The sequence below is a fragment of the Colletotrichum lupini genome, chromosome 6, assembly GCF_023278565.1.
Source record: "Colletotrichum lupini chromosome 6, complete sequence".
NCBI classification, from domain to species: domain Eukaryota; kingdom Fungi; phylum Ascomycota; class Sordariomycetes; order Glomerellales; family Glomerellaceae; genus Colletotrichum; species Colletotrichum lupini.
In genome coordinates this window covers 2,041,110-2,066,480 of record NC_064679.1, presented here as the reverse complement: position 1 = coordinate 2,066,480, position 25,371 = coordinate 2,041,110, and the positions used below count along the sequence as shown (strand labels likewise).

At 42.9% G+C, this 25,371-nt stretch overlaps 6 protein-coding genes across 6 annotated transcripts; 2 read left to right on the top strand and 4 right to left on the bottom strand.

Annotated features, from left to right (window-relative positions):
- Positions 1-8,142: 8,142 nt before the first annotated feature.
- On the bottom strand, positions 8,143-8,433 carry CLUP02_12088 (uncharacterized protein; the record flags this gene model as incomplete). The annotated part of the gene is made up of 1 exon (XM_049291052.1): positions 8,143-8,433. The coding sequence occupies one exon, from the start codon at positions 8,431-8,433 to the stop codon at positions 8,143-8,145; it is 291 nt and encodes a 96-aa protein (XP_049148197.1).
- A 2,701-nt stretch (positions 8,434-11,134) lies between these two features.
- On the bottom strand, positions 11,135-12,052 carry CLUP02_12087 (uncharacterized protein; the record flags this gene model as incomplete). The annotated part of the gene is made up of 4 exons (XM_049291051.1): positions 11,135-11,210; positions 11,273-11,735; positions 11,802-11,864; positions 11,923-12,052. 4 exons carry the CDS (start codon positions 12,050-12,052, stop codon positions 11,135-11,137), a joined length of 732 nt encoding a protein of 243 aa, XP_049148196.1.
- A 2,152-nt stretch (positions 12,053-14,204) lies between these two features.
- CLUP02_12086 (uncharacterized protein) lies at positions 14,205-16,410 on the top strand (the record flags this gene model as incomplete). The annotated part of the gene is made up of 4 exons (XM_049291050.1): positions 14,205-14,298; positions 14,400-14,790; positions 14,843-15,254; positions 15,310-16,410. 4 exons carry the CDS (start codon positions 14,205-14,207, stop codon positions 16,408-16,410), a joined length of 1,998 nt encoding a protein of 665 aa, XP_049148195.1.
- Positions 16,411-16,713: 303 nt separating this feature from the next.
- CLUP02_12085 (major facilitator superfamily transporter) lies at positions 16,714-18,767 on the bottom strand (the record flags this gene model as incomplete). Its single annotated transcript, XM_049291049.1, has 4 exons — positions 16,714-17,284; positions 17,336-17,423; positions 17,838-18,451; positions 18,544-18,767. The coding sequence occupies 4 exons, from the start codon at positions 18,765-18,767 to the stop codon at positions 16,714-16,716; spliced, it is 1,497 nt and encodes a 498-aa protein (XP_049148194.1).
- A 1,936-nt stretch (positions 18,768-20,703) lies between these two features.
- On the bottom strand, positions 20,704-21,693 carry CLUP02_12084 (fungal specific transcription factor domain-containing protein; the record flags this gene model as incomplete). The annotated part of the gene is made up of 3 exons (XM_049291048.1): positions 20,704-21,396; positions 21,460-21,516; positions 21,601-21,693. The coding sequence occupies 3 exons, from the start codon at positions 21,691-21,693 to the stop codon at positions 20,704-20,706; spliced, it is 843 nt and encodes a 280-aa protein (XP_049148193.1).
- A 1,125-nt stretch (positions 21,694-22,818) lies between these two features.
- CLUP02_12083 (uncharacterized protein) lies at positions 22,819-24,125 on the top strand (the record flags this gene model as incomplete). Its single annotated transcript, XM_049291047.1, has 5 exons — positions 22,819-22,837; positions 22,899-23,015; positions 23,086-23,378; positions 23,450-23,785; positions 23,856-24,125. 5 exons carry the CDS (start codon positions 22,819-22,821, stop codon positions 24,123-24,125), a joined length of 1,035 nt encoding a protein of 344 aa, XP_049148192.1.
- Between the last annotated feature and the right edge of the window lie 1,246 nt (positions 24,126-25,371).

The window sequence follows — 25,371 nt, the reverse complement described above, 5'->3', positions numbered from 1 at the left end:
TTATCCTTATAATATACTAAGTTGTTTATTATTATAAACTTTATTTTCTTATCGAATTATTATAATCTCGTCTTTTTTATCGTTTTTATTTTTTTAACCTTTTTCTTAACCTTTACTTCCTTTTTAATAATCTCTTTTTTTTACTTAACTAATAATTCCTTTTTAATTTTTATCGTTAGTTTAATATTAATACTTATTAAAAGCCGTATTTTTAAAATATTTCTCTACGTCGTTTTGCTTAAAGTTTTAGTTATAATTAGCTTTATACGACCTTTTCCCTTTTTTACTAACTAAGGTTTAATAATTAATAACTTAATTCTAGTTTAAGAAATAATAAAAAGTTAGTAATTTTTTTTTTATATAAGATCGTAGCTTTAAAAAGGAATCTTTTTAAACTTATAACTTTATATACTACTTTATAATACTCTAAAATATCGTAAGGATTCTTTATATTAATTAGAAATATTATTTATTTTATTAAAAGAATTTACTAATTTATTATAAAATATAAAATAATAGATCGTATTATATCTTAATATAAAATAAACGTTAAGAAGTAATTAAACTATTACGGCGCTAGGCACTAGGCCCCTTAGCGCCTAGGCCTTAGGTACCTAACGGACCTCCTATAGGTTACGTAACTACTAGACCGCTGGGCCCAAAAGCCTAGCGCCTTAGATTCCGCCTACTAGTCTACTTTTTCCCTCTTTACGTTAAGTTACGTTTATTAAGTTAATATAGTAGCGTTCCGACTTGCCTCGAGTTCCCTTTCGTAATACTACTTAACGTCTATTATAATTCCTTTTCTAAAAATAGAACGATAATATCTTAACCTATTTAATCCGCTATAGTAAATAGCTACCCTTATTAAGAAGAAGTATAACGCCGAGTAATAGCTAACTAATTAACCGCGTAAAGTAATTAATACTCCTTAAATATATACCCCCTTTACTAAATACTATAGTCTAAGATAAGAGCTAAGGAGGGTAAATATCTCTTCGTATTAATAATTTTTAATAAGGTCGCCGCTTATACGAGTAATACTAAAGCGTTATAGGTACTAATAAGAATACTAAACTCCGTATATTTAACCCCGAGGTCGACCTTTTTAATTAGCCCGTAGAGTAACTCCTACCCTCTATTACGTAAGCTAATCGACTTAAGTACCTCTATTACGTTAATAATAAGCTCGCGTCCCCTATTTAGATTCGTAACGAGGGTCTCTTTAGTAATACTAAGTAGCACGACGCTAACCTTAAGTTTATTTAGGACCTATACGATTAGGATAAGGGCGTTACCCTCTAGGCCTAGGTCGAGAGCTAGCTAAAGATACGCACTACCTAGTACTACTTTAAATAGGTACTTATCTCTATAGTTAGCTAGCTAAGTAATAGCACCGAGCGGCTCTATGAAATAACTAAGGAAAATATTAAGGTTATATATACTATTATTATAAAGCTTTAGAATACTAAGAAGTAGTTAGACCGCGCCCTTTGTACTAATACCGCGCTTAGTGAGCGCGTTAAGTAATTAAAAAACAGCTCTATAGCTAGTATTAGTAATAATAAGCATAAAAATAATACCTACCGTATACTAAAGTAGCGCCTTACTAGACTTGAGGTATAGGGTAGCCGCGAGAATATACTAGCCTCGGTATACTAGCCCTCTTATAAATTTAAAATACCTAACGTTCTTATTTTTATAAGTAACGTCGACGATAAGGGGCTAAAGTTCCCTTACTAGCTCTAGTATATTACGAAGCGCCTTAAGAACGCGAACTTTAGTACCGATAGATACTACTTAAAGTACGTTATTAGTAAGGTTAGTAGTACCGCGGCAAAGTTTATTTACCCTATACTAGCCTTTAATAAGATTATTATAATAAACTAGTTACTATATAAGCTTAAATCGGCCTATACTAGCCCTACCGTAATAAACGACGCTAGTTAGAAGCTAGACGCCCTCTCTATTACCCTTAAGGACGTCTATTAGAAGCGCTCTATTTTCGTAAAGCTCGCCCGCGTTAATAAGCTCCCTAAGTCCTAGTAAAAGCGCCGCTTTTATAATAAGCTCCCGATCTACTTCTAAAACTAGGCTATCTCGAAGTACCTAGATAAGGACGTAACCTTCTAAAAGTATACTAAGTACGTTACTTAGCTTACTAATATAATATAGCCCCCGTTAACTAATAATAGGGCCCCTAAGAGCACTATACCTACTTATACCGCCCCTACTAAAAGAGGAGGTAGAGGTAGTAATATTATTAAATAGAATACCCACGGCTAAACTATAGGCTACAAGACTATCCCTAAGGCTCTATATTAAAAGCTTAAAGATAGCGGTACTTATTTTATTTATAGCGAGCCTAGCTACGTCTCCCGGGACTATTTTAAGAAGCTAGATATTATTATAATAGCTATAGATACTACTAATAAATAGTACGTCTCGGACTTAGAAAACTAAGCCCCCTAGTATAAGTAACTTCCTAGTTAGAGGATAAGTATAAAGACGGAAAATTAGTAATTTATTTAGTAAACCTATAGGATCTTATAAGGGGGTAACCTCTCGAGATCGAGCTTATAATAGTATTTAATAAATATAGAATTTACTTAAAAGCCTTATTTAATACGGGAGTTAATAAGTACGGATTTATAAATAACTACGTAACCCTATTACTATAAGAATTCTGCGCAGCCCTATTTAATAAATTACTACGCCCTATCCCTATTACTAAATTTAATAACAAGCGATTAGAAGACGTTAGTATAATATAAATTACTAACTTATATATTAACCGCTAGGTCCTCTTAAAAATACCCCTACTCTAACTTAATATAGGGCGCTACGACCTAATTTTAGGGCGGAAGTGGTTTAAGTACTATAGAGTTAACCTAAATATATACTATAAGCGCCTAGTATAGCCCGAGGATCTACTACTATAAGACACCCCCTCTACTATTATTAAGGATATAGAGGACCTATATACCCCTAAGGTTATCGACGTATAATACTAAATCGATACCGAGCGACGGTAAGAGATATTTAAAATAGACATAGCACGGTACGACAAATAATTATAAAAAAAGCGGGCACTACCTAAACTTACTAAAATACTTTATTAACTATAGGGCTCGCGAGACCGATATATATAGCGGTTTAACGATATTAAAAATACTTAGGAAATAAATTGCGCGCTTACTAATACGCTATTGACCCCTCTAAAAAAAACTAAACCCGCGTAGACCTCTACTTAGTATAAAGGAGCTAATACTACCCTTAATATCGCTTTTATTAGCGCCCTAGCGTTTAAAATTAACTTAAAGCGCGAGGACGTTAAGCTAAGCTTTATATTACTATACGAGCTAAATTATATAATCGAGGATAAGTAGGCAGGACAGGAGGACCCCCTAAAAGGCAATAATTAAGAGACCCGAGACCTCATTATTATAAAGCTTTTAAAGGTACTAAAGCCTTAGACCGACGTTTTTAGTAAAGTAGTAAGTAATACGCTAGCGCTATACTATAGCTATAACTATAAAATAGAGCTCGTAAAGGGAGGCTAAGAAAAGCTTACCTACTACCCCCTTTATAAATAATCGGTACCTAAGCTAAAGGTAACTAGAGCCTACTTTCTAAAGTACTTTTATAAAGGATTTATTAAGCCTAGTAACGCGCCCTTTATATCGCCTATACTATTCGTTAAGAAACACGACGGTAGCCTATAATTCTATATCGACTTTAAGAAGCTAAACGAGATTATAAAAAAGGATCGGTACCCTCTACCTCTAATTAATAAGACGCTAACGCAGCTAAGCCGAGCTAAAGTATTTACTAAACTCAATATTAAATAAGCCTTCTACCGCATCCGCCTCGACCCTACTTTAAAAAACCTTACAACCTTCCGTACTTACTACGGGGTATATAAATATAAAGTACTACCCTTTAGCCTCTATAATAGGCTAGCTACGTACTAGCAATATATAAACGACGTACTAATAAAGTACCTAGACGATTTCTATACTACGTACATAAACGACATCCTAATCTTCTTAGACAACCCCCTATAGCACTACGAGCACGTTACGAGGGTACTAAATTGCCTACGAAAAGCTAAATTATAGGCCGATATTAAAAAGTGCGAATTTAGCATTACTATTACGAAGTACTTAGGTTTCGTTATTAGCACTAATAGTATATAACTTAATAAAAACAAGGTCTCTATTATAAAGAACTAAAAGCCGCTTATATTACTTAAGGGTATCTAATCGTTCCTTAGCTTCTATAATTTCTATAAGAGGTTTATAAAGGACTACGGGCGCCTAGCTAGATTACTAACGAAGCTAATTAGTAAAGGCGTACCCTTTTAATTTAATATTAATTACGATACCGCGTTTAAAGCGCTAAAACTAGCCCTTATAACGGCGCCTATACTCCGTTACTTTAGGCCCGAGCTACTTATATATTTAGAGACTAACGCGTTAGACTCGGTATATACTAGAGCCCTAGTCTAACGGTAAATAAACAATAGCCTATAGTACCCCATAGCGTTCTACTTAAAGACTATAAACGGCGCGGAGCTTAACTACGCTATATATAATAAAAAAATACTAATAATAATAGTTTATTTAGAAGAGTAGCGCGCAAAACTAGTTAGCTATTACTAAAAGTTCGATATTATTATAAACTATTAGCCGCTCCTATTCTTTATAACAAAGCGTCTCCTTAACCTATAACAGGCCCGCTAGGCTAGCGCCCTAGCCGACTTTAACTTTTAAATTTAGTATCGCCTAGGGTAGGAAAATATACTCGCTGACGCTCTATTAAAAAAGAACGAGGATATTAGGACTTAATAGGTACTAAAAGAGGCTAACTAAACCTAGGTCCTACTACCGCTAGAGCTACTATCGCTAAATATTACTACCGAGCTACGAGCGCTATTAGAGAACGTAGTATAGTAGCCCGAGCTCGTAGTTAGGGCCCTTACGCTAGAGGACGAGCTTTAGGGATACCTATTAGTTAAAAAAGTATTAAAGCTTAACCGCGACCTAATAATAATATCGCTTACCCTAATACGAGCACTAGTAGCCAAGGGCCGCGAGCGCTAAAAAATTTAAGATAATAGATTACTTATAATAAATAGTAAGCTCGTTATACCCGAAGAGGATAATTTACGTACTATAGTCATCCGAGAGGTATATAAACAGAGGCTCCTAGCGCACCCGGGGCGTAATAAAGTAGTTAAAATAATTAAGTAACGGTACTACTAACCTAGCCTTATAGTAAATATTTATTTATACGTTAGAAACTACTATATATACCGTCGCTCTTAGAAGCCCCGCGATAGGCCCCCGGGGGAGCTAAGGCCTCTACTTATACTTAACTACCCGTAATAGCACATTTTAATAGACTTTATAACGGTGCCCCCCGACTAGAAGGGCTACGATACGATATATATTATAGTCAATAGATTAGGCAAAAGAGCTATATTAATACCCTATTATAAAACTACTACCGCGCGGGATATAAGTAAGATGTTCTACGAACGAGTATTACTAATCTTCGGGCTACTTAAGACTATTATTTCTAACCACGGTCCTTAGTTTATATTAGACTTCTAGGGGGAGCTATATAGGCTTTATAATATTAAATTATAGTTATTAATAATAAACTACCCGTAGATAGACGGTTAAATAGAGATCTTAAACTAATATATCCTCTAGTAGCTACGACCCTTAGTTAACTACTACTAAAATAACTAAAGCGATATATTACTTATAATAAACTTTGCCTACGCAGCCTAATTTAGTAAAACTACGGGACTATTACCCTACGAGGTCGAATTCGGCCGCTAGCCTCGACTATTTTTTAACTAGGCCGCTAGAACCTAACGCTTTAACTTAACTAAGAAGAAGCTTAATCGCACTAAGGCTTAGAAAATAGCCTAAGGTATCTACGAGGCCTAGGAGATCGCTAGAGGTAATATAGGGGTTACCTAAACGAGATACCAAAAGTACGCTAACTATTACTAACGGCCTAACGACTTAAAAATTAATAATAAGGTATTTATAAACGTATCTTACTAAAAGACCTAAGACGCTAATAAACTACGATAGCCCTAGGCTAGCCCCTAGCTTATTACTAGCGCTAGCCTAGGTAGTATATAGATTATAAAACTACTTATAAAGAGTAAAGCTTACCTAGTCTTTTACTTAAATAAGCTAAGAAAGGCTATAGAGGACCCCCTACTTAGATAATACTAAGACCCCCCGCCGCCGATCCTCTATAGCTCTAACGAGCCCGAGTATAAGGTCTCGTAAGTAATTAAATCGTAAGTATAGTATAATAAGCTATAATACTAAGCCGATTAAAAAGGGTATAATAAGGACCCTACGTAGTACGACGTAAAGAGCTTTTACTATACGCCGGCAGCCCTATAAGCGTTCTATAAGTAATACCTAACGGCTACGGGACTATTAAAGAACCTCGTATTATAAATAGAGGTAGCGGCTAGTAATAGCCTAGCCTTACTACGGGCCGATAATAACGTAGTAGCCGCCCTTATTATGGGCTTACGGGAGGTAATTACGGAGGGTTAGAATAGGGAATTAAGCGCTACGGATAGTACCTTTTGTGCCGGAGGGGGGGGTAATATTACGGCGCTAGGCACTAGGCCCCTTGGCGCCTAGGCCTTAGGTACTTAACGGACCCCCTATAGGTTACGTAACTACTAGACCGCTAGGCCTAAAAGCCTAGCGCCCTAGATTCTACCCACTAGTCTACTTTTTCCCTCTTTACGTTAAGTTACGTCTATTAGGTTAATATAGTAGCGTTCCGACCTGCCTCGAGTTCCCTTTCGTAACAAAACTAAATCTTTTTAATAAACTTCTTAATAACCAAGACGTTAGTATAAGTCGTTATTTAGAAATTATTAAGTTCGTTTTTAAAAAAGGATACGTTATATAATATAATAGAGATATTAATTATTAATAATTACTTTAGCTCCTTTTTTATTTATTAAATACTTCGTTCTTACTTTTTTAAGCTTATAAAAAAAGATTTTATTAATATCGAGGCTTAAACGTTTATACGTTCTTATTATATAAAAAAGGCAGAGCCTATATAAGTATTATTATTAATTAGTCGTTTTAAAATAGTTTTATAAAAAGTATCGTAAGGTTAATTAGTTTAGTAACGTTTTATATAAAGATTAGAAATTATTATAAATTTATATTATAATATTTATAAGCGAGCTATTAGTTTAATAACTTAAATAAAGAGTGATTTTTATTTATAAGAGGGTAAAAAGTAGTAGTTATTTTTATAATAAAATTATAAAAAAAAAAAATTTTTATATTGGGGTACGATATTATATAATTTTATATATTATTATATAGTTTAATATATTACGAAATTAAAATATTTCTTAAGCTATAAATCTTTATAACCCCTATTTATAAGTTATTATATTAGTTTAGACCCTATCTTAGGTAGTGGGGTAACTATAAAATACGATTTCTGCTTTGACATATGAAAAAAGTGTTTTGGCAGAGTGCCTCTTGCAGTCTGCCGTACCTGCTACCATTTGCTCCACTTGGCCCACGCGATCGGGGATGGAAATTCTTACTTGAGGTAAGGCACGTTGAGACTCTCTGGAGCCGCTTAAGTAAGGGGAACTTCAAGGATAGCAAAAACCCCCGAACAGGATTATCATGAGGCCTCGCTCGATACTTGACTTCAGAACAGGTGTGAGGAAGCATTGTATCAGTAACCGTTTTCTGTTTATACATGGAGCCTCAGAGTTCATTACTATGGGTCCGGTCAGCCTCTAGTGATGCCCTTATAGAATGAACCGCATGATGACTAGTCAGGTACACAACAGGTAGCTGGATTTATAGAAACACACTACTTTTGGAAAAATTTTGCATCGAAAATCCACCTTCTTTCCTAACAAGGAATTGTTTCAGTTTGGGTCACGACAAGTAAATGATAAAAAATTGAACATGTAGGAAACCATACATCAAGACACTAAGAGTCGTCATAAAAATAAACCATGAGACCCCTACCTCCCTACAACCCATCAATTTCCTCATGAATGAGTTTCTGCATCTCGCGAGATGCGAATAGAATGATACATTCCAGTGGTTATTGTGCCACACTCCGTGGGTCATCGTCATCGTGTGTGACCTTGAAGTTGGTTGTTCGCATGATACCAGTACCTCTCATCAACTCCTCGTCCGAGTCTCGAGCAAAAGAGCCGCTGAAATGGGCTTCAGTCTTGGTGTACCTGATGTTGATCCCTCTCAGACCGATGTCCCCGTTGGCATTTGAAGACGCGCCTTCGCGGCCATCACCTGTCCTAATCCATCCTTGTTGACCAGTGTGATACTGGTGCTCATAATAACCTTGGTCCTTAGAAGACTTCAGCTGAGGCATCCATCGTCGAATCAGAGGCCAAAGAGCTGGTGCAGATGCTGTAAGGATGGCCAAGTTACACTCAATGGAGGAAACACAGAAACCAAGGGAAAAGTTCGCATCGAGACTCTTGTCGGTGAAGTTTTTGGCAAGGAAGTAGAGACGAATGACGCTCACGGCTTTGTTTGTTTGTTTGTTTATTTGTTTGTTTGTACTATTTTACGCCGTGATGTCCTTAAGTAAGGCAAAAGGCGACTACATCGCGTTAAAATTATAAGACCGTATGCCGTGCCCCGTAGAGCCTATATAATACCCTCTTATAAGATAATATAATATATACTCTAAAATTAACCCTTCTACCTAAGCATGGCCCCCTATAATATCTTATAACCTAGGGTAGATATACCCGGCGAGGTTTAAGTATTACGCTAGTAATATAATAAACTAACTAAGTAGTGTTCTATATATTTATAAGAAAACCGTTATTATACTATAATAAGCATTAATACCCGAGGTAGAGAGTCTAGCTCCTTTAGTAAGTAAAGGGAGAGTAGTATAGTATAAAGTAATAAAGTAAAGGGAGGAAGTAAATAATATATATTATATTATAAGGTAATATAATATGTTATGTAGTGAGGTAAAGTGTTAGTATAATATAGATAAAGAGTAATACTATTATTAGTACTACTATATATAAATATAAGCTTCGCAGGGCCGACGGGGTATATAACCTATTACGTATCCCGGTTAAACGAGCCGTATCGACGTGCTCGCCCTATAAGATTAATGTCCGCTAGGGGAGCTAACGGCCGTATTAGCAAACCTACTACGGCAGGGGGGTTTGGCCTAAAAGGGTCTGCTCTAAATAGTTAGTTAGGATACGAACTATATAGCACGTCCTATCGCGTCGGTCTATTAGTATAAGGGCTAAGGGGGGCACCCCGAGACTTTTATTATAGCCGTACTATTTAGTAATAGATACGGGTCTAGTATTACCGTAGCCACTTCCGCGCGCGCTAACCTAATTCTAATAAATATCGGTTTATTTCGGGTAGATATTAATAAAGAACCGGGAGCTCTGTAGTAGTATAATATAAGTAGACTAGTCTTTATTAAGTTAATACTAAACGAAGTTAGTTTAGGTAAACTATAGCGTGCCCCTATGCGAGACTAGATAGTAGTAATAAATATAGTTAGGTACCTTCTCTTTTTTATATAAGTAGTAGAGGTTAGTATCGTCGTAGTCGTATAAGTAATAATATATAGCGTAGTCCCTATAGCCGGACCTAGCTAAAAGGAGCTAGTAGAGCTAGTGTTACGTAAGCGACTTTAGCTCGGGGCTCGCTATGTTATTAATAAGTAAAGCGAGGGCCCTATAAGAGTCCAGTTAGTAATCCTCTTACTAGCCCCGAAGTATAGTTAGCTATTTCTCCCGGGTACGATACTTAATATAAGTAGTAGTTAAGGGGCGTATAAGTAGGTTAGGGGGACTTATAGTAGTGCCCTTTTTAGCTAACTAGTCCGCTATCTCGTTCCCTATAATGCCCTTATAGCTAGGCGTCTAGTAGGAGGTAACGGGGACCCTAGCGTTCTTAGTAAGCTCCTTAAACTCGAGAATAGTATATTAAGAGGATAAGGGGGGGGTACTATTTAAGTACTTAATAGCGGCCTAGTTATTTAAGTAGACCGTAATAGCTATAGTAGACTTATTCCTAAGCCCTAGCGCCGCGCAAAGACTTATAATAGCCCCTTTTATTTTAGCGTTAAAAACCTCGGCCCGGGGGAGGTAGTAGTACTTAAAATAAATTAGTTACGGTCCTCGGTAAATAATATACCCGAAGCTTATAACCTCTAGAGTTATTTATAACCTATTTATATAGGCTATAATATACGTAGTAAGGAGAGATTTATACTATTTATAATAGCTTTATATCTCCTCTATTTTAGTTACTTCTTAAGTACTATTAGAGTTACTTATAATCGAGAAGTCGCGGGGTAATAAGGCTAGTTATAAGGGACGTTCGACTTAACTAGTTACTTAGGTAAGCGTAGTTAAGTAAGAGGGGTTCTTATGGTTACGTAGTAGCTTATAATTATAAATCCTCTAGGCTAGGGGATAAGAGTAGTTTAATATAAAAAGCCTAACGGCGTAGCGGTCTCTAAGGGAGTCTAAGAGAAGCTTTATTAATAAAGTGCTCGCCTCGCGCAGTAGTACCGTAATTAGTATAGTCTGCTATACTAAGAGAGAGCCCCTTAAGGCGATGTTAATAGGGGTCTAGAGGGTCTTAATAACCGACTTTAGCCCGTATTAGACTTCTAGTTAGGTACGTATCTCGGAGTTAACCCTAACTTTAAAAATAAGTCGGGTCGGGCCGGGGTACTATAGCTTAGTACTATATAAGGCCTTAGGGATAACGATAGTATAGATCGCCTTGCGCATAATAACGGGGGGCGTATTATTAAAAACTTTATTAAGACCTTTAATATAGCTAGCTATAGACCTAGCCTTACTTCGGTAGTTAGTAATATAGCTATAAAAAAGCAGCTTCTTATCAAAGGTAATGCCCAGCTACTTTGTAATACCCTTCTCGTGTAGTCTAATCTCCTTATTACCGTAGTAGATAGGGGGGGGGGCGATATCTCCGGCCCTCGGCGAGGTCCGCCTCGTGAGATAAAGGACTTCGGTCTTCTCGGGATCAAACCGAACAGCATTATCCCTGCCCTAGGTGATAGTGTCGTCCAGAATCTGCTGTGCCCGGGAGGTGGCCTCAGTGAGGTCCCTCCCAAGACGCTCACGGCTGTAACACTGCCAGTAATACACAGTTAGCAAAACGTAATGTACGAGAATGTGGAATGGTACAAGGTTGCAGACATGATTCCGAGCATGAAAACAATCATCAGCCCAATCTTCCTTTTCTTCTGCATCTTCAAGCCCAGGAACATGTAAAATGGGAGACCAACAGAGACAAGATCTGTCAGAATAGTCAAGCATGCAGTAGATATTCCGAACGAGAATTGCTCAATGCAACTCCCTGCCAAGGTTGGTTTCCAGTTCTTCTCAATGGGCGTGCATTGAAAAATGACAGCAACAAAGGTGGCGATCATGAGCGCGAGATTAAATGTAGCTGTTGCCCAGACAACGTATCTCACTACGTCTTTGACACCGGAGAAACGGATCAGGAAGATGAGGACAGACTGTTTAACCAGTGCGAGAATCGGATTGTAGACAGCGCCGACAATGTAGATCCAGATCATTCCTGTCGTCGGGTTCATGAGCAAGGGAACGTCCCAATAGTGACTGCCTATGTAGAGCTCTTTCATACCTGGATAGATGAGCGGATATTAGCTTGTATTTCGGTAACTCTGATTCTTGATGAGTCTAGACTTACATATAATAGATCCGATAGCTAGGGCAATTGAGAGAGCCATCGCGACACATATGCAGGCGTCATCTTAGGGCGTGACGATCAGTTTCATGGGAAAGATAAAGTGTTTACGAGCAGAACATACCCCAGCCGAGGGTCTTCGTATCAATTCTGATGTAGAGTCGCAAACTTATCGCAATGAGTGCCAGAGTTGGGCAAGCGATCTCAATGGCAATGCCAAGGTTCTGTAGCCAACTAGTGGGAGCTTCCGTCATCTTGGGTTTGGAACTACTCCAACTGAGATAAAGAAGCCGTAGAATAAGAAGGTGATGATTCTCCGAACCATGTGGTTGAATATCAGCTGGGGTAGATGAGGTTCATGGTATTCAACGAAGCAAGGTGCACAGTCAATGATTTATGGAATTGCCGGACAGGAAAACATGCCAAAAACTTCATCCAACCAACATTCCATCTTGCAAAAGGTCTTTGGCTCCTCCTTTATCAGTACGATTGCGGCACATGCTATCCCTGTGGCTACAATGCCCTGCTTCAGTATCCTTGGTCCATTCCACTTGCACGACTGAAGAAGAGAGATGAAGAAAGGGCGTTCGAGACTTTGGAGACCGGGATGTTAAGCAGAATATCTCCGGGGCACTTGCGAAGACTGCATCTAGGCGGGCCGGTGACCTGATCCTCTCGTCTGCGCCAGTTGCGAGCTGTTCGGCATCTGGCAAAAGACGAAAGCCATATTTCCGAGGTCCGCATCGACGCAAGCGCACCCGATCTGCTGGGTTCATGACTGTGCCCCGATGATGAGGAACATCCACGGCCACACCTACCCTTCCTGCACTCTTCTTGCAGGACGAGAGTGAGTTCTCCAGGGCATAACAATTTGATGCTGGCCCCTTCAAAATGAACGTCTTAGAGTCCCATCTCCTGAGAAGGACTCAAAATAAAGCATGGGTCAACGGATGGCAATCTCTCAAGACGTCTAGACAGTAGACATCAAGTTGGCAGGATTCGCCGACAATATTCCTAAGACTCGGGAAACCCCTGGTTTATCATTAACGGTATCTCATGATGGAGCAACGCAGAAAACTTCATTACCATGTATTTCAATGATGAATTCCCCGCCAACAACTTCGAATTTGGCTCTGCATTGGTATAGTATACAATTGGTCAGCTTTAAGAGTTGATGAGTGAGTAGTCATCCCTGTAGTCGATGGATATCTTCGTTTTGCAGATAACTTAATGTCGTCTGGGCAGCCTCCCTTGCCTCGTTCCTTCTTGCAACTTCATTTTGTGAGAAACTGCAGGGGTTTCTTCCATCCATCAGACCCCTTCCTTGTTGGTTGTTGAACATCTACTACTGCCCCGGTGCCCCTTGCAATTGTATGGAGAACACCACGCCTTAGCGCCAACAACCGAAGAAAGTGGTGCGCGTCCCCGCCTACTTCAATGTTGCCGCCCGTCGCCGTTGGATGTCCAACATGTGTTAGCCACTGAACCTAGTTAAAAAGCCGGGATAGAAAGCCGTTGGCTCGGACTCCTTGCTGCCGGTGTTGTTTGTACAAAAGTTCTTGTTGGAAAACAGGCCAATATGCAGCCCGGAGGCGTAGTCTAGATAACAATTTCGGTGGTTGCTTCCTTCAGCGGCATTTTTCAGCCCGTGGTACACGTATGATGGTCCGATGTATTGATGGCACATCTCAACAAAGTTTGCGTGGTCGCATAATTGGTATTTTGACAATGGAGCTTTCGAAATTCGCAGTTGCTCAAATTCTAGATGTCAAGGACACAATGGTTCGGAAACAAGAGCCACACGGAAAGCCGTGTCGATTGGGCATGTCATAATCGAGAAGCACAAGCCGGTGATCAGAACATGTGTATTATTTCTTGCATCAGCCATGGCATCCATGATCCCCTTGCCTGAGTTGAGTGATGCGCTGCTTGTGGATACATTCGTGCTCCACCGTCAGCCAGGACCCTGGGTCACTTATGGAGCTGTCTAAAGTTCTAGACGGTGGAACGATTGTGCTTATGGGCTCTCGGGTGGTATCTCACATCCGAGCAGCCCTCTTCTGGACACTTTCCCGACGAGAAGCTAACTTGATCAGATAGTTCATGACCGGCCGTCCAAACAATGCTAGTGGCGGATTCCGATCGAACTCCAAGGCGCACATGACATTGCCATACATGTCTCGAAGACCCCATCCAAATATTGGGTTTGGTGGATTATGCGCCCATAACCCAGTCGATAGCAAAGATTACCGACTCGGGTCAAGCCCGGCGAGTTGAATCCCACCAGGAGGTCGCACGTATAAAAGGGAGTCCGTAGAATGCGCTCAATAGGATTGATCCCTGGTAGCTGTGCTTGTTGGTATCTCTTCGCTCCTTTTGGGTTCTGTCAACCTTCAACTGGGCATTATGTTGCGCCCGTCGGCCTTGGTCATAGCAATATCGTTTGCTGACTTGGCTTTGAGCCAAACAGCCCAAGAAGGTGACGCCAGCGATAACTCCGGTATGCAAACAATTCGTGTCTTTCATCTAGCCTTTTTACACTCATACACATAAATCTGCCAGCACACTACAATCTGGGATTCAGCTGACCATGTTCTCAAGTAGCTATCACAGCCGAGACCATTGCTCCCGCAGTTCAGGCTGTGGCATCTGATGCGGCCCCATCAGGGATCGAGTATTTCGACTTTGAATCTTCTCAACTTACGGCAGACGTAATCGCAAACTTAACAACGTACAATCTTACTGGCACTGCTGCGTTTGACTTTGGCGATGGCAAAGCTGCCGTTAAGAAGCGAACTGCGCGTTCATGCAAGGTATTCCCCGGTGATCGCGCGTGGCCGTCTGACTTAACTTGGTTCTTACTTGACCTTCTCATGGGAGGTGCGCTGCTTGACGGGGTTCCTGCTGCTGCGCCATGCTACACGGACTGGCCTCAATACGATGCGGCCAAGTGCAATGAGATTACGGCAGCGTGGACAACCCCTCAATATCAGTAAGCTAAGTCTATGCAGGGAATTATGGGCGGCTCGCTAACAACATCGAAGAATGTCTGAGCCAACTGGCTTAGACTACCCCATCTTTGAGGGAGTCAGCTGTGTCCCTCCGAGCATCGCTCGAACCGGCGCCAACTGTACTCAGGGGGGGAACCCTTCGTATGTTGTCAAGGTCACGAACGTAGCCCAGATCCAGCTTGCGGTCAACTTCGCTCGCAATCTCAACGTCCGTTTGATCGTTAAGAACAAGGGACATGACTTCAATGCGAAGTCCTCTGGTGGCGGCGCGCTTTCGATATGGACTCATGCTTTGCAAAGTATCCAGTACCTTGGAACTGAATACCATCACCGAATATCTGGATACATTGGTCCAGCATTCAAGATTGGGTCTGGTATCCAGGCCCTGAAGCTCTACGAGGCAGCCGATGAGCTTGATCTCCATATTGTTGGTGGTATTGCCCGCGTAGGTTTCCCGCTGTCATTTCGGTTTCGTTTAACTCTTCTGATGCTTCAGATAGACTGTCGGTATCGGTGGCGGATATACCGCCGGGGGTGGGCATTCCCCATTGATGTCCAAGTATGGTGTCGCTGCCGATCAAGTTCTCTCAATGGAGGTTGTCCTACCGAATGGACGATTTGTTTCTGTAGACGAAAAGAATTATCCGGATCTGTTCTTTGCCCTCCGTGGAGGAGGTGGGAGCACATGGGGCATCGTTACGTCGCTCGTCATCCGAGCCTACCCTAAGACTTCCGTAACTACGCTTACTTACAGCTTCGCAACTAGCAACAACGTCTCCACGGAGACCTTCTGGTCTGGCGTCGACGCTGTGTTTGCCCAATTCCCTGTCTATGCCGATGCTGGCATGTACAGCTACTGGTCCATTATGTGCGCTCCAACAACAACTTGCAGCTTCTCCATGGCGCCTCAATGGGGAAATGGTATGGATACAGCCAAATTGACCGCCGTCTCTGCACCGTTATTCTCCAGTCTCTCTGCTCTGCATATTCCCGTCGCCGATCCCAAGTACACCGAATTCGACGGCGTTCTCAACACTGTCATAAACACTTGGCCTGCAGAATCCGAAGTCGTTGGTGCGTGGAACTTCCACACTGCTTCCCGCCTCTTCCCGCGTTCCAACTGGGAGAATGAAAGCAAGCTAGCTGCGCAGACGAAGGCTTTGCGTCAAAGTGTTGAGGCTGCTGGCATGATGCTTGGATACAACTTCAAGACTGCAGTCAATCCTTCCGTCAACCAAACTAATGCCGTGAACCCGGCCTTCCGCGAGACTTTGATGCACGCGATGCTGGGAACCATATGGAGTCAGGAGGCCACTCCTGCAGAGATCGCTGCTGCGAACAAGAATTTGGTGGAGATGCTGCAGCCATGGCGTGAAGCCAGTCCCGGCGCCGGAGCGTATCTCAACGAGGCAGACATCAACGAGCCGAACTGGCAACAGGCATTCTACGGCAGCAACTACGACTACTTGTATCAGCTGAAGCAGAAGTACGACCCTTGGGGATTACTTTATGCGACAACGGCTGTAGGTTCTGAGGATTGGTACATTACGGATCAGCTTGAGTATTACCCAACTCAGAACGGGCGACTTTGTCCGAAGTAAGGAAGTGTTCTTAGTCTATAATGCCTAATCAAACTTCATTACGGGAAACCCCCTTGTCTAAACATAGGCAAAATCTGGAGTGTATCTGAGAAATGTGATCATTTCATGAAAATTATATGATTTAGATAAGGCGAGAAGGTCAATAATGTGAACATTTGTCAAGAAGATTTTGAAATAACATATTACAGTCTAAGCAGTAATAGGGAAGTCCTACCCTCTCCAAAATTTCCGTTTCAATGGGTTATCTTGGAACATATACAGCGAAACGCAGGCGTTTAGGTATATGAAGAGTGCTAGTACAGATTAGAAAACAGTTCCCTTCGTCTGTTTTCCCTTCTCCTCCTCCACAGTCTTAACGTTGATGTTACGCCAGATAAGCAAGGACAAAAGCACTAGGGGAATGAAGGCGCAACCAGCAATGACCATCTTCCGCTGAACGTCTGCATATGCCGCAATAATCGCCGTGCGAATAGGGCTGCCCATGGGGTACGAGAGCTGCGTTTCGATACTGGCGTAAATGCTTGCAGTAAGGTCCTTGCTGCCTTCGGGGAGCTGGGCATAGATGTTCTTCTTAAGAACATTGTTCCAGATACCACCAGCGATAGCTAAGCCGATGGCAGCACCGATGGAACCGAAGAGCCCGTGCAACGCGAGAGCAATGGCGATCTGCTGGTGAGTGACAGACGACATAATGGCGATTTGGGAGCAGATGCTGAAGATGCCGCTGGCAACGCCATTGAAGATCTGGCACATGACAAGGTAACCAACGGTGGTTGACGGGGTACGGAAGTGAATGAGTAGCGCAGTGCCGAGGACGCATATAGGTACTCCGGAAAGGGCGATGTACTTGAAGCGGCCGGTGTATCGAATCGCACTTGGATTAGGGTTAGTAAAAGGTCTTTGACTAATGTAAAAGTGGACTCACACTCCGATGAAGGGAGAAATGATTGCAGAGGTCAAGCTGAAGGCATTGAGGATGTAGCCAGAGCTCGTAATATCTTGATTGTGCGCGACTTGCAAATAAGATTGGTAATATGAATCCCAGCAGCTAAAGATGGCTGTTAATACAGGATTGGCATGGAGACGCCGTTATATCAGTGTCAACTTACTAGATGGAGGCGAACATGATACCGTATACCAAGCAGGCGCCCAGAATGGTTCTATCCTTCAAGAAGTGGTACGGGAACAGGGAGACTTTGGCGAAGTTTCTCTCCCATAGAGCGAAAAGAGCCAATCCAATGACGCCAAAAACAATCAAGCAGATGATCGTAGGGCTCTTCCACTGATGGGTGGCATTGGAGACAAGAGAAAATGGTAACAGAAGCATGGACCATCCGGCCATCACCAAGATCAAGCCAACAACTAGAATCATTAGCAATTCAAGCTCCGAGGGGTGATTTGTATCTTTGGAAGTAGTTGCTACGTACCGTCAAATTCGATGAAGTAATGCTTGGTAGATTCCCAGGTAGACCGGGTCTTCTGCTTAAGGGGGATCAAACCAGTCTTCTTGGCCTTGATCTCGCTCAAGAAGAAGATAACAGCGACAGGAACACTGAAACCGATCAAGATGATGGCAAAGGCGCCGAATGCCCAGCGGAAGTTGACCTCATCATAAAACAGCTGCGCAATCTCAGGACCGGCAAAAGTCGTGGCTATCGTCGGCGTGCCGTTCAGAGCGATGATAGTCATACGATTTCTCAGGGAAGTCATATCGGAGAGAACGATAGTGATGATGTAGATGAGCCCAAGATGACCAACCCAGAAAATCGTCTGCGCGGCAGCGTACGTCTCAACGTTCTGGCACGTAGCCTTCATGATCATGCCGATGGTGACGAGGAAGACCATGCCGGCGAAGCCTTCCGCACGGCCGCGAATATCGATAATCTTGGCGATCGTGAGCTTGGAGACACCGCCGAGAATCGTGGAGACAATGCTGGTAGTCGCAAGCAATCCATGCTGACCGAATGAGGAGGTCACGTAAGGCGTCAGGTTGCTCTGGACAGATTGTAAGAGGCCGTCGGTGAAGGAAACGAGGTACAAGCTGTGTAAAAACAATTAGGCGTCGATCGAAAGAATTCCATGGCGGTGGTGGAGAGCCTTCGCAGGGGGAATGATAATAACGCAAAGACTTACAGGGCAAAGACAACCCAGAGCATCTTCCAAGACCACACTGAGGTGATGGCCTCCACCTTCTTGACACCATCTTGCTTGTGCTCGGGATCCTCCTCATAGTCGAGCTTCATAGGCTCGGCATGGATATCAACCGAGTTCTGGGCAGTGCTTTTTTCGATGTCGTTTTCGCCGGCAACATGGTTCTCCTCAGACACATGAGGCGTTGTCGAAGCGTTGGCGGCCATATTGGTTTCTACGAGATCAGCGACAGGCGGGTGCTGTAAAGAAGGGAACGCACTTTGGATGCGCAATGGACGTCTGAGCCAACACAATAACGATTGAAAAGAACGGCGCGAAGAACAAGAACTTGACAGATATGCACGGCGAGCAGATGGATTTGAAAAGATTTATATTATCGCGTACCTGCAATGTCTGACCCATCGCTGATCCCATATGCGGACCCACGCTGTTAAGAGATCATCACCAATACACATGCATGCGGATCCAGAGCAACCTCTCATCAACAAGATATGATTCGTCCAAAGGATCTATTGTCCGTGATGGAGTGAAGGACTAGACGAAATACTTGCCCCTAGCGTCGATGTCCGGCGAAGCGGGAATCGCTCCTTAAGCCGGCGAGCCGGCACCGCCACTGCTGACCGACCGCAAAGTGACGTCTGTCGTATCCGGTTCTCAGGTTGCCGCGGAAGTCGAGTCCGCTCACTGGCTCGGCGTCATCGGGGCCCCCATTATTCCTCGGGCGGGCTCTCAATGTCGTTGCGGTTGCTGGACAGTTATCAGATGATCTGACAAGGTATGTGGTGGAGAGTGCGTCCACTAGGGTTCCTCTTTTAGTTGCTGTCGAGTCAGGGGCATCCCAGTTTACGAGGGAAAATTCTCATCGATTCCCTCGCATGCCGAGCTTGCTGTGCCTCGCTGTACGAGAAGAGCGACTGAGTAAGGAATCGGATCTCCATAGTAGAATCCGTCATTCTCAACCGCATGGAATCTTGGTCGGAATCTGGAACATTGTCAGTCACAATTTGGAGCCTGAACTTTGATCAACGCGGGTCCCTAGAAGCCTGCCTGGCCATCATCACCTTTGCCATGTACCCGAGATCGCAAGACTGATGCGCAGGCACCAAAAAGGTCTTGTTACTGCTTAATTGAGCCTCCAGCCCCTGCATCGGGATTGCTGGCAAATGCTTCGCTCCCGCCGCTAAGCCACTCGCTTCAGCCAACTTAATTACCGACTGCAAGTAATCCATTGTCGGTTCCGGATTCCGACGCTAACAATAGCCTCTTCTTGCCTTTTCAGAAAACTGCCATCTCCCCATTCCAGAGGCCGCCATTGGATGACAGACATTGGATCATCGATCAAGGATACTCTTGGAAACTAGCATCGTATCAACGTCTCCGCCACGCTTGAGGTATCCAGAACTATTGTGACATAGTACTGCCATGTTTGGTTCTGCAGATGATTTATCAATGGTGAGTTGTCCATGTCACCATGTGTAGAGGGTGCAAAGCCGAGAAGCCAACACTGTAGCCGAAGTTGGATACGATTTGATCGGAATATCGGGGCAGCAGCCATTTCCTGATAAATTCCCTCACGAAGTTTGTGCTCCACTGAAGGTTGGGTTCTTACTTCCGAGTTCCATTGTGGACTACGCTCAGCTTGCCGCCACATTAGGCTGACAATACATCTGCAAGATGTCTCCAGCAAAGAATGGGGCATTTGACTCGTGGCAACTATTCCCGATCACCCGCGACGACACAGTCCGGTGATTCTTCCAACAAGTGGTCAATGACATGAATAATGGGAATCGTGATTTGTGGCTTTCCAGCCTTTTGTGCCTTATTGTCTTGAATTAGCCCGCATCATCATTCGTTTTGCCTTTCCTCATTCGACATTTGCTATGTACTTGCTCGTGAAGCTACGTCGCATAGAAGCTTGGTTGTGACATAACCCTTGTGGTGGCGGTATCCTGGAAAGCTTCCCTCAAATGAGTTCATCACAGCCCTGATTGACTGACTGTCATGTTGAGCTGCTGATGTATGCCTGTTGTAAGCGACATGGAGAAACAGAGAATCTAGGTTCCATGCGACCAAAGGTAGCAAGTGCCTGAGCAGACAGTCAAAATACCATTTACCGGCGTCAGAACATTGATCAATGGTCACTTACGATCTCTGTAGATCACTCCTGTCAAGAGCATTCAAGACTGCTACCAACTTTCTAGTCGCGGAAGCGCAACTTGAGACAACGAGCGGTGTCTGATTACGGGAGGCTACGTTGTCAAAGAACGAAACATGTGAGAAGATTGATGAGCGAATGCAATTTTCAACCTGGTGAAAAGTGCAGAAGATGGTAGACAGCCATGGCACATGCTTCTTGTCGAGGTCTTTCGGTATCAAAAGTGGCCTGGTGAGTGCCGGCAGATTATGTCTCCACAAATTCAACTCATTTAGAAGCTGATGGCTGATTTCAGCGTGCAATTCTTGTGACATTGACGAGGAGGCAGGTGAGCGCAACTTCTCGTATGCTTTACTTTGAATCTTAGCCAAAAGAAGCTGTTCTTTGAGGCAATTAAACGATGTGCCGTCTTGGAGATAAATACTTCCATAGCCATCATATTGTTCTTGCTTTGGAACATCTCGCACGATGTCTGAAGATAACAGCGGTGGCTTCCCGAGCCATAAGGAGAGGTTCTGGTCAAGTATATAAGCATGCGAGAGCAGTCGATGATTGTGGATTGCTCTTTCGGCCAAGGTGGTGGATATTTTGTGGAACCCGGCGAGAAACATCATTTGAGAGGCAACGCCTAGTACCATGGCTGATGTTGACAACCTTGACGTAGACGAAAGAAATAAGGCCTTTGATTGTTAGTAGTCAGCTAGGAGATGAACAAGAATCTGGATCTGTGATGGCATAGGTACCATAAGAAGTAAGGCGCCAATTGTAACCGAATCTGGCGGCTCTAACATAAGTGATGGCAACATATTCAGCGCCGTGTGTAGACAGCGTTCTGAAGAGTCAACCTCTTCTATGCTATTAGATTGAATAGCGTAAGCGCACACAATGTTGACAGCGGCACAAACCTTTGGCGAAGATGAGGTTCGTCTGTGATCATATTCGCGAAAGATTGCAATAATTTCGCTTGACTGGAACATGCCACATGCGTTAGTTGACTCTGAAACGAAACCTGCGATCTCTTATATTAGCTTCATGTAAATCCGAAAGAGAGACTTCGGGCGAGGCTCTGATAGACACTTGCTTTCAAGGCAAGCCTGTCTTAGATTACGCGGAACAGCTGTCTGTGACAGCGAGATCGTGAAGCGCGGCTCGCCAACTTGCTTCAATGACTCTATGGATGCAGTGCTGAGGCTGTGGTCACCCAACATAAGATCGACGCATTTCGTGTTCAGCAATGAGAAGATCTGACAAGAACCTTCGCTTATTGTGAGCTTGCTGACGAAAGAGCCATGAAATACACAGTTGAGAAATTACCTTGATACGTAAAGTCAATGATCGACTGCGATTGATCGAGCATCGCGCCCGTGCCTCGTCGGACGAGTTGATAAAGAACATCTGGACAAGAAGCTTCAAGGCCAAAAGTTGTACAAGGCCACAGAAACCTTGAAGGACTATTTATATGACGGTATGACGGTGTCGTAGCCAAGGGAGCGACCGAGAGAAAGGTTTCCAATTTGTTCTCGACTCGCTCTAATGACCGTATGAGATCATGGCGAGATCTACGTGGGGGCAAATGTCAGCGTCTATAGTTGATTCTCCATCAGTCTCGCCCTAGCATACTTCCGGCTTGTGGGTGCTCGTTGTCTTGTGTATGCATAATCGCATTCAAAAGTCTTAGACAAGCATTGTGAACATCGTGGCACAGCTGCATCGCACTTGATCTAACAGATGAGGTTGGATTAGCTATCAAGAAGAAGTTCCCTTGCTAAGGGATTACTCTCCTACCTTCCGCTTTCGGCACGGCGTGCAAGCCCATCTAGACCTCTGAGTCATGATGGGGTAGGGTCGTCTTGCTTGTTCCGACGGATATGATTGACCAGAATGTGCCGACGCAGTGCTAAGGAATAGGAAGTTGTCTTTTTGTTCCGTAGTTCAACTCGTAAACACATCATGAGTGATTTCTGGCGATGACGGAGTTCAAGCGGATATTGGAGTCAAACTCCGCAACCAGAGAGTTGTTCCGGTACCCGGGGGCCCGCGCCATGGGAGTGGGGCCGTTGTTCCGATCCCCTAATACCCGACACCACAACTAAAGACGTACAATGCTGAAGGAGAGCCAGAGTACTTAAGGAAAAGCCCTAGCCTGAGATCGACTTCTATGATATCTTGACATTGTTCTCAGACGTTCACCAACGCTCCGATGTATTCCAAGACTCACAAAGTAGCAGTGTTCGGAGCTGTTGGGGAGTCTGGGGGTATTATTGTCAATGGCTTGCTCAAGTCAACATCTCCGTCTTTTGTGAGTTCACAAGTCTCGGTTTCCATTGTTTTCTCAAGCGCATATTCCCATAGAACTTGTGACTGATAAGTCTGTAAGGAAGTCACCGCCATGGCCCGGCCCTCGTCAATCTCAAAGCCAGCGTACGAGGAGCTGAGAAAAAGAGGAGTCAACGCCATTGTCGTCGACCTTGACAAGCCAGAGATCGAGATCGCCAACACCTTGAGAGGATTCGAAATTGTAGTAGCCTCGGTCCATCCTGCCGGCATAGCGTCTCAAATAACACTGGCTAGAGCAGCCAAACTAGCGGGCGTCCAACGCTTTATTCCCAGCGCATTCGCGATGGCTGTCTCGCCAACCGCCAAGTCTTCCGTCCAGAAGACGGTATGTCAGAATCTCACGGATTGGTGGGCTTTACGATATTTATTATGCCGGTTTCTGACGTCCATTTGCAGAAGGAGTTGGTTTACGCTGAACTGAGAGCCATCGACCTACCGTTCACAATCATCGACGTCGGCTGGTGGTACCACGGGTTTATCCCTCAATTGGCTTCTTGGCGAACTGACTATACCGTTGTGTTGCCTGAGTTTCTACGAAATCTAGTTCCCGGCGACGGAAACATGCCGACACACGTTGTGGATTGTGCGGATATTGGAAAACTCATTCCTCGCATCATTGTGGACCCAAGAACCATCAACCAAAAGGTCATGGCCTCCTCAGCAACGATGTCTTTCAACGAGATGTTCGCCATAGCCGAAGAGCTTTCCAAGGAGAAAGTCATGAAGAAAGATGTAAGGCGGCTCCACGAGGCAATCTCTTGCGCTTTGATAAACTCTCACTAACTACCTCATTCTCGCCAAGATTTCCGCGCAGGAATTGCAGTCGATGATCGCAGATTTTGATGCACAGCTACAAGGGAGCCCTCAAAATGCCCTTGCGGCAATTGGAAAGTTCTGTTTGGAGTACTATTATTCATCATTTATAGATGGAGACAACAGTCCAGACGGAGTCAGTCGCCTAGGCTATCTTCTAGCCGCTGATCTCTACCCCGACTTCCAGCCAGCATCTTTCCAAGATTTCTTATTGGAAGTGTTCAAGGGCGACATTTGGATTCCTTATTCAGGAAGATAGGTGTAGAGATCTCAAGTGGCGGCACGTCAACTGAACTGTCCAAGTGCTTTTCACACAATCTAGGACCAAGCCAAAAAAAGCCACTTTTGGAGTTGCTGAGTGATGCCTTAGTTGAGTAAGATGAGTGAGACAGACTTTTGTTATTTCTTGAAGAGCTTTCAGGCACCCGGCAACTCAAAGCCAAATCCTCAAGCCCACTAAGAGTACGAGATTGTGAGAGATATTACATCTTTGCATCAACAGGTTTCGCAGAAGTTGATTTAACTCAAATTATTGTCATTCTTCTTATCAAAGTCTACGTGAAGCAAAGACCGTATATTCAAGGTCCGATGAATTTATCGTGCGACATCTCCATCTAACGCTACGTGTAGTATTGATAATGTCTCCCTCGCCAGAATGCATCATCACTTTAAAAGAGGCTGAAAGATCTAAAGAGACGCTCTTAAAGATCAAGAAAGGGAGACAAGCTTCGAAAGACACCGACTGAAGATAGCTGCAATAGTGTGGATGCACTGGTGAATAGCAAAAGGTATGCCTGAGCAGCAGACTCAGTGCTAATTCCAGTTGACACCGCTGCAGCGTCGCTCCAAGAATGAATGCGCTGGTGGAATTAATATGTTGGGGATCATGACGACAACGAAAAGGCAAACGAAGTATGGAATCCGGAAACGATAATGTATGGGAGCGAACGGCTACTATAGTAAAGCATGGATTATGTAAGAAGGAATGGAAGGAATGGAGGAGGCACAATGTTCTACATAATGATTTTGGACTTCTTAGCATAGCATTTAGAGATAGCTTGTATTCCATCAGGTTTATGCGTTGTTGTTATTGTTGTTGTCGTTGTTACTATTGACGTAGGCTACTACAAGAGTTTATAGGCATAGCTGAATTTCGTGAATTTGCCATCTGTCGTAATAGCTTTAACTATCTATAGCCTTACTGCACGTTACGTAACCTCGGTTATATAATCACTAAGGCCTACTTTACTCATACCCTTTATATTAAAATAAGCTTTATACTTATTTCCTATTTTTAATAAATAACCGTTCTCTTTATATACGTTAATACCCTTATAATAACTTTATAATAATTATAAACTTAGCTTTAATTTAAACTTTTATATTTTTATTAAAAAATTATTTTTTAAGGATTACGGTTTATTATATCTTTTTTTCTAATATTATTTAACCCCTATTATATTTATTAATCTTATTTTTAAACGAACTAATATTTTTTAAAAAGA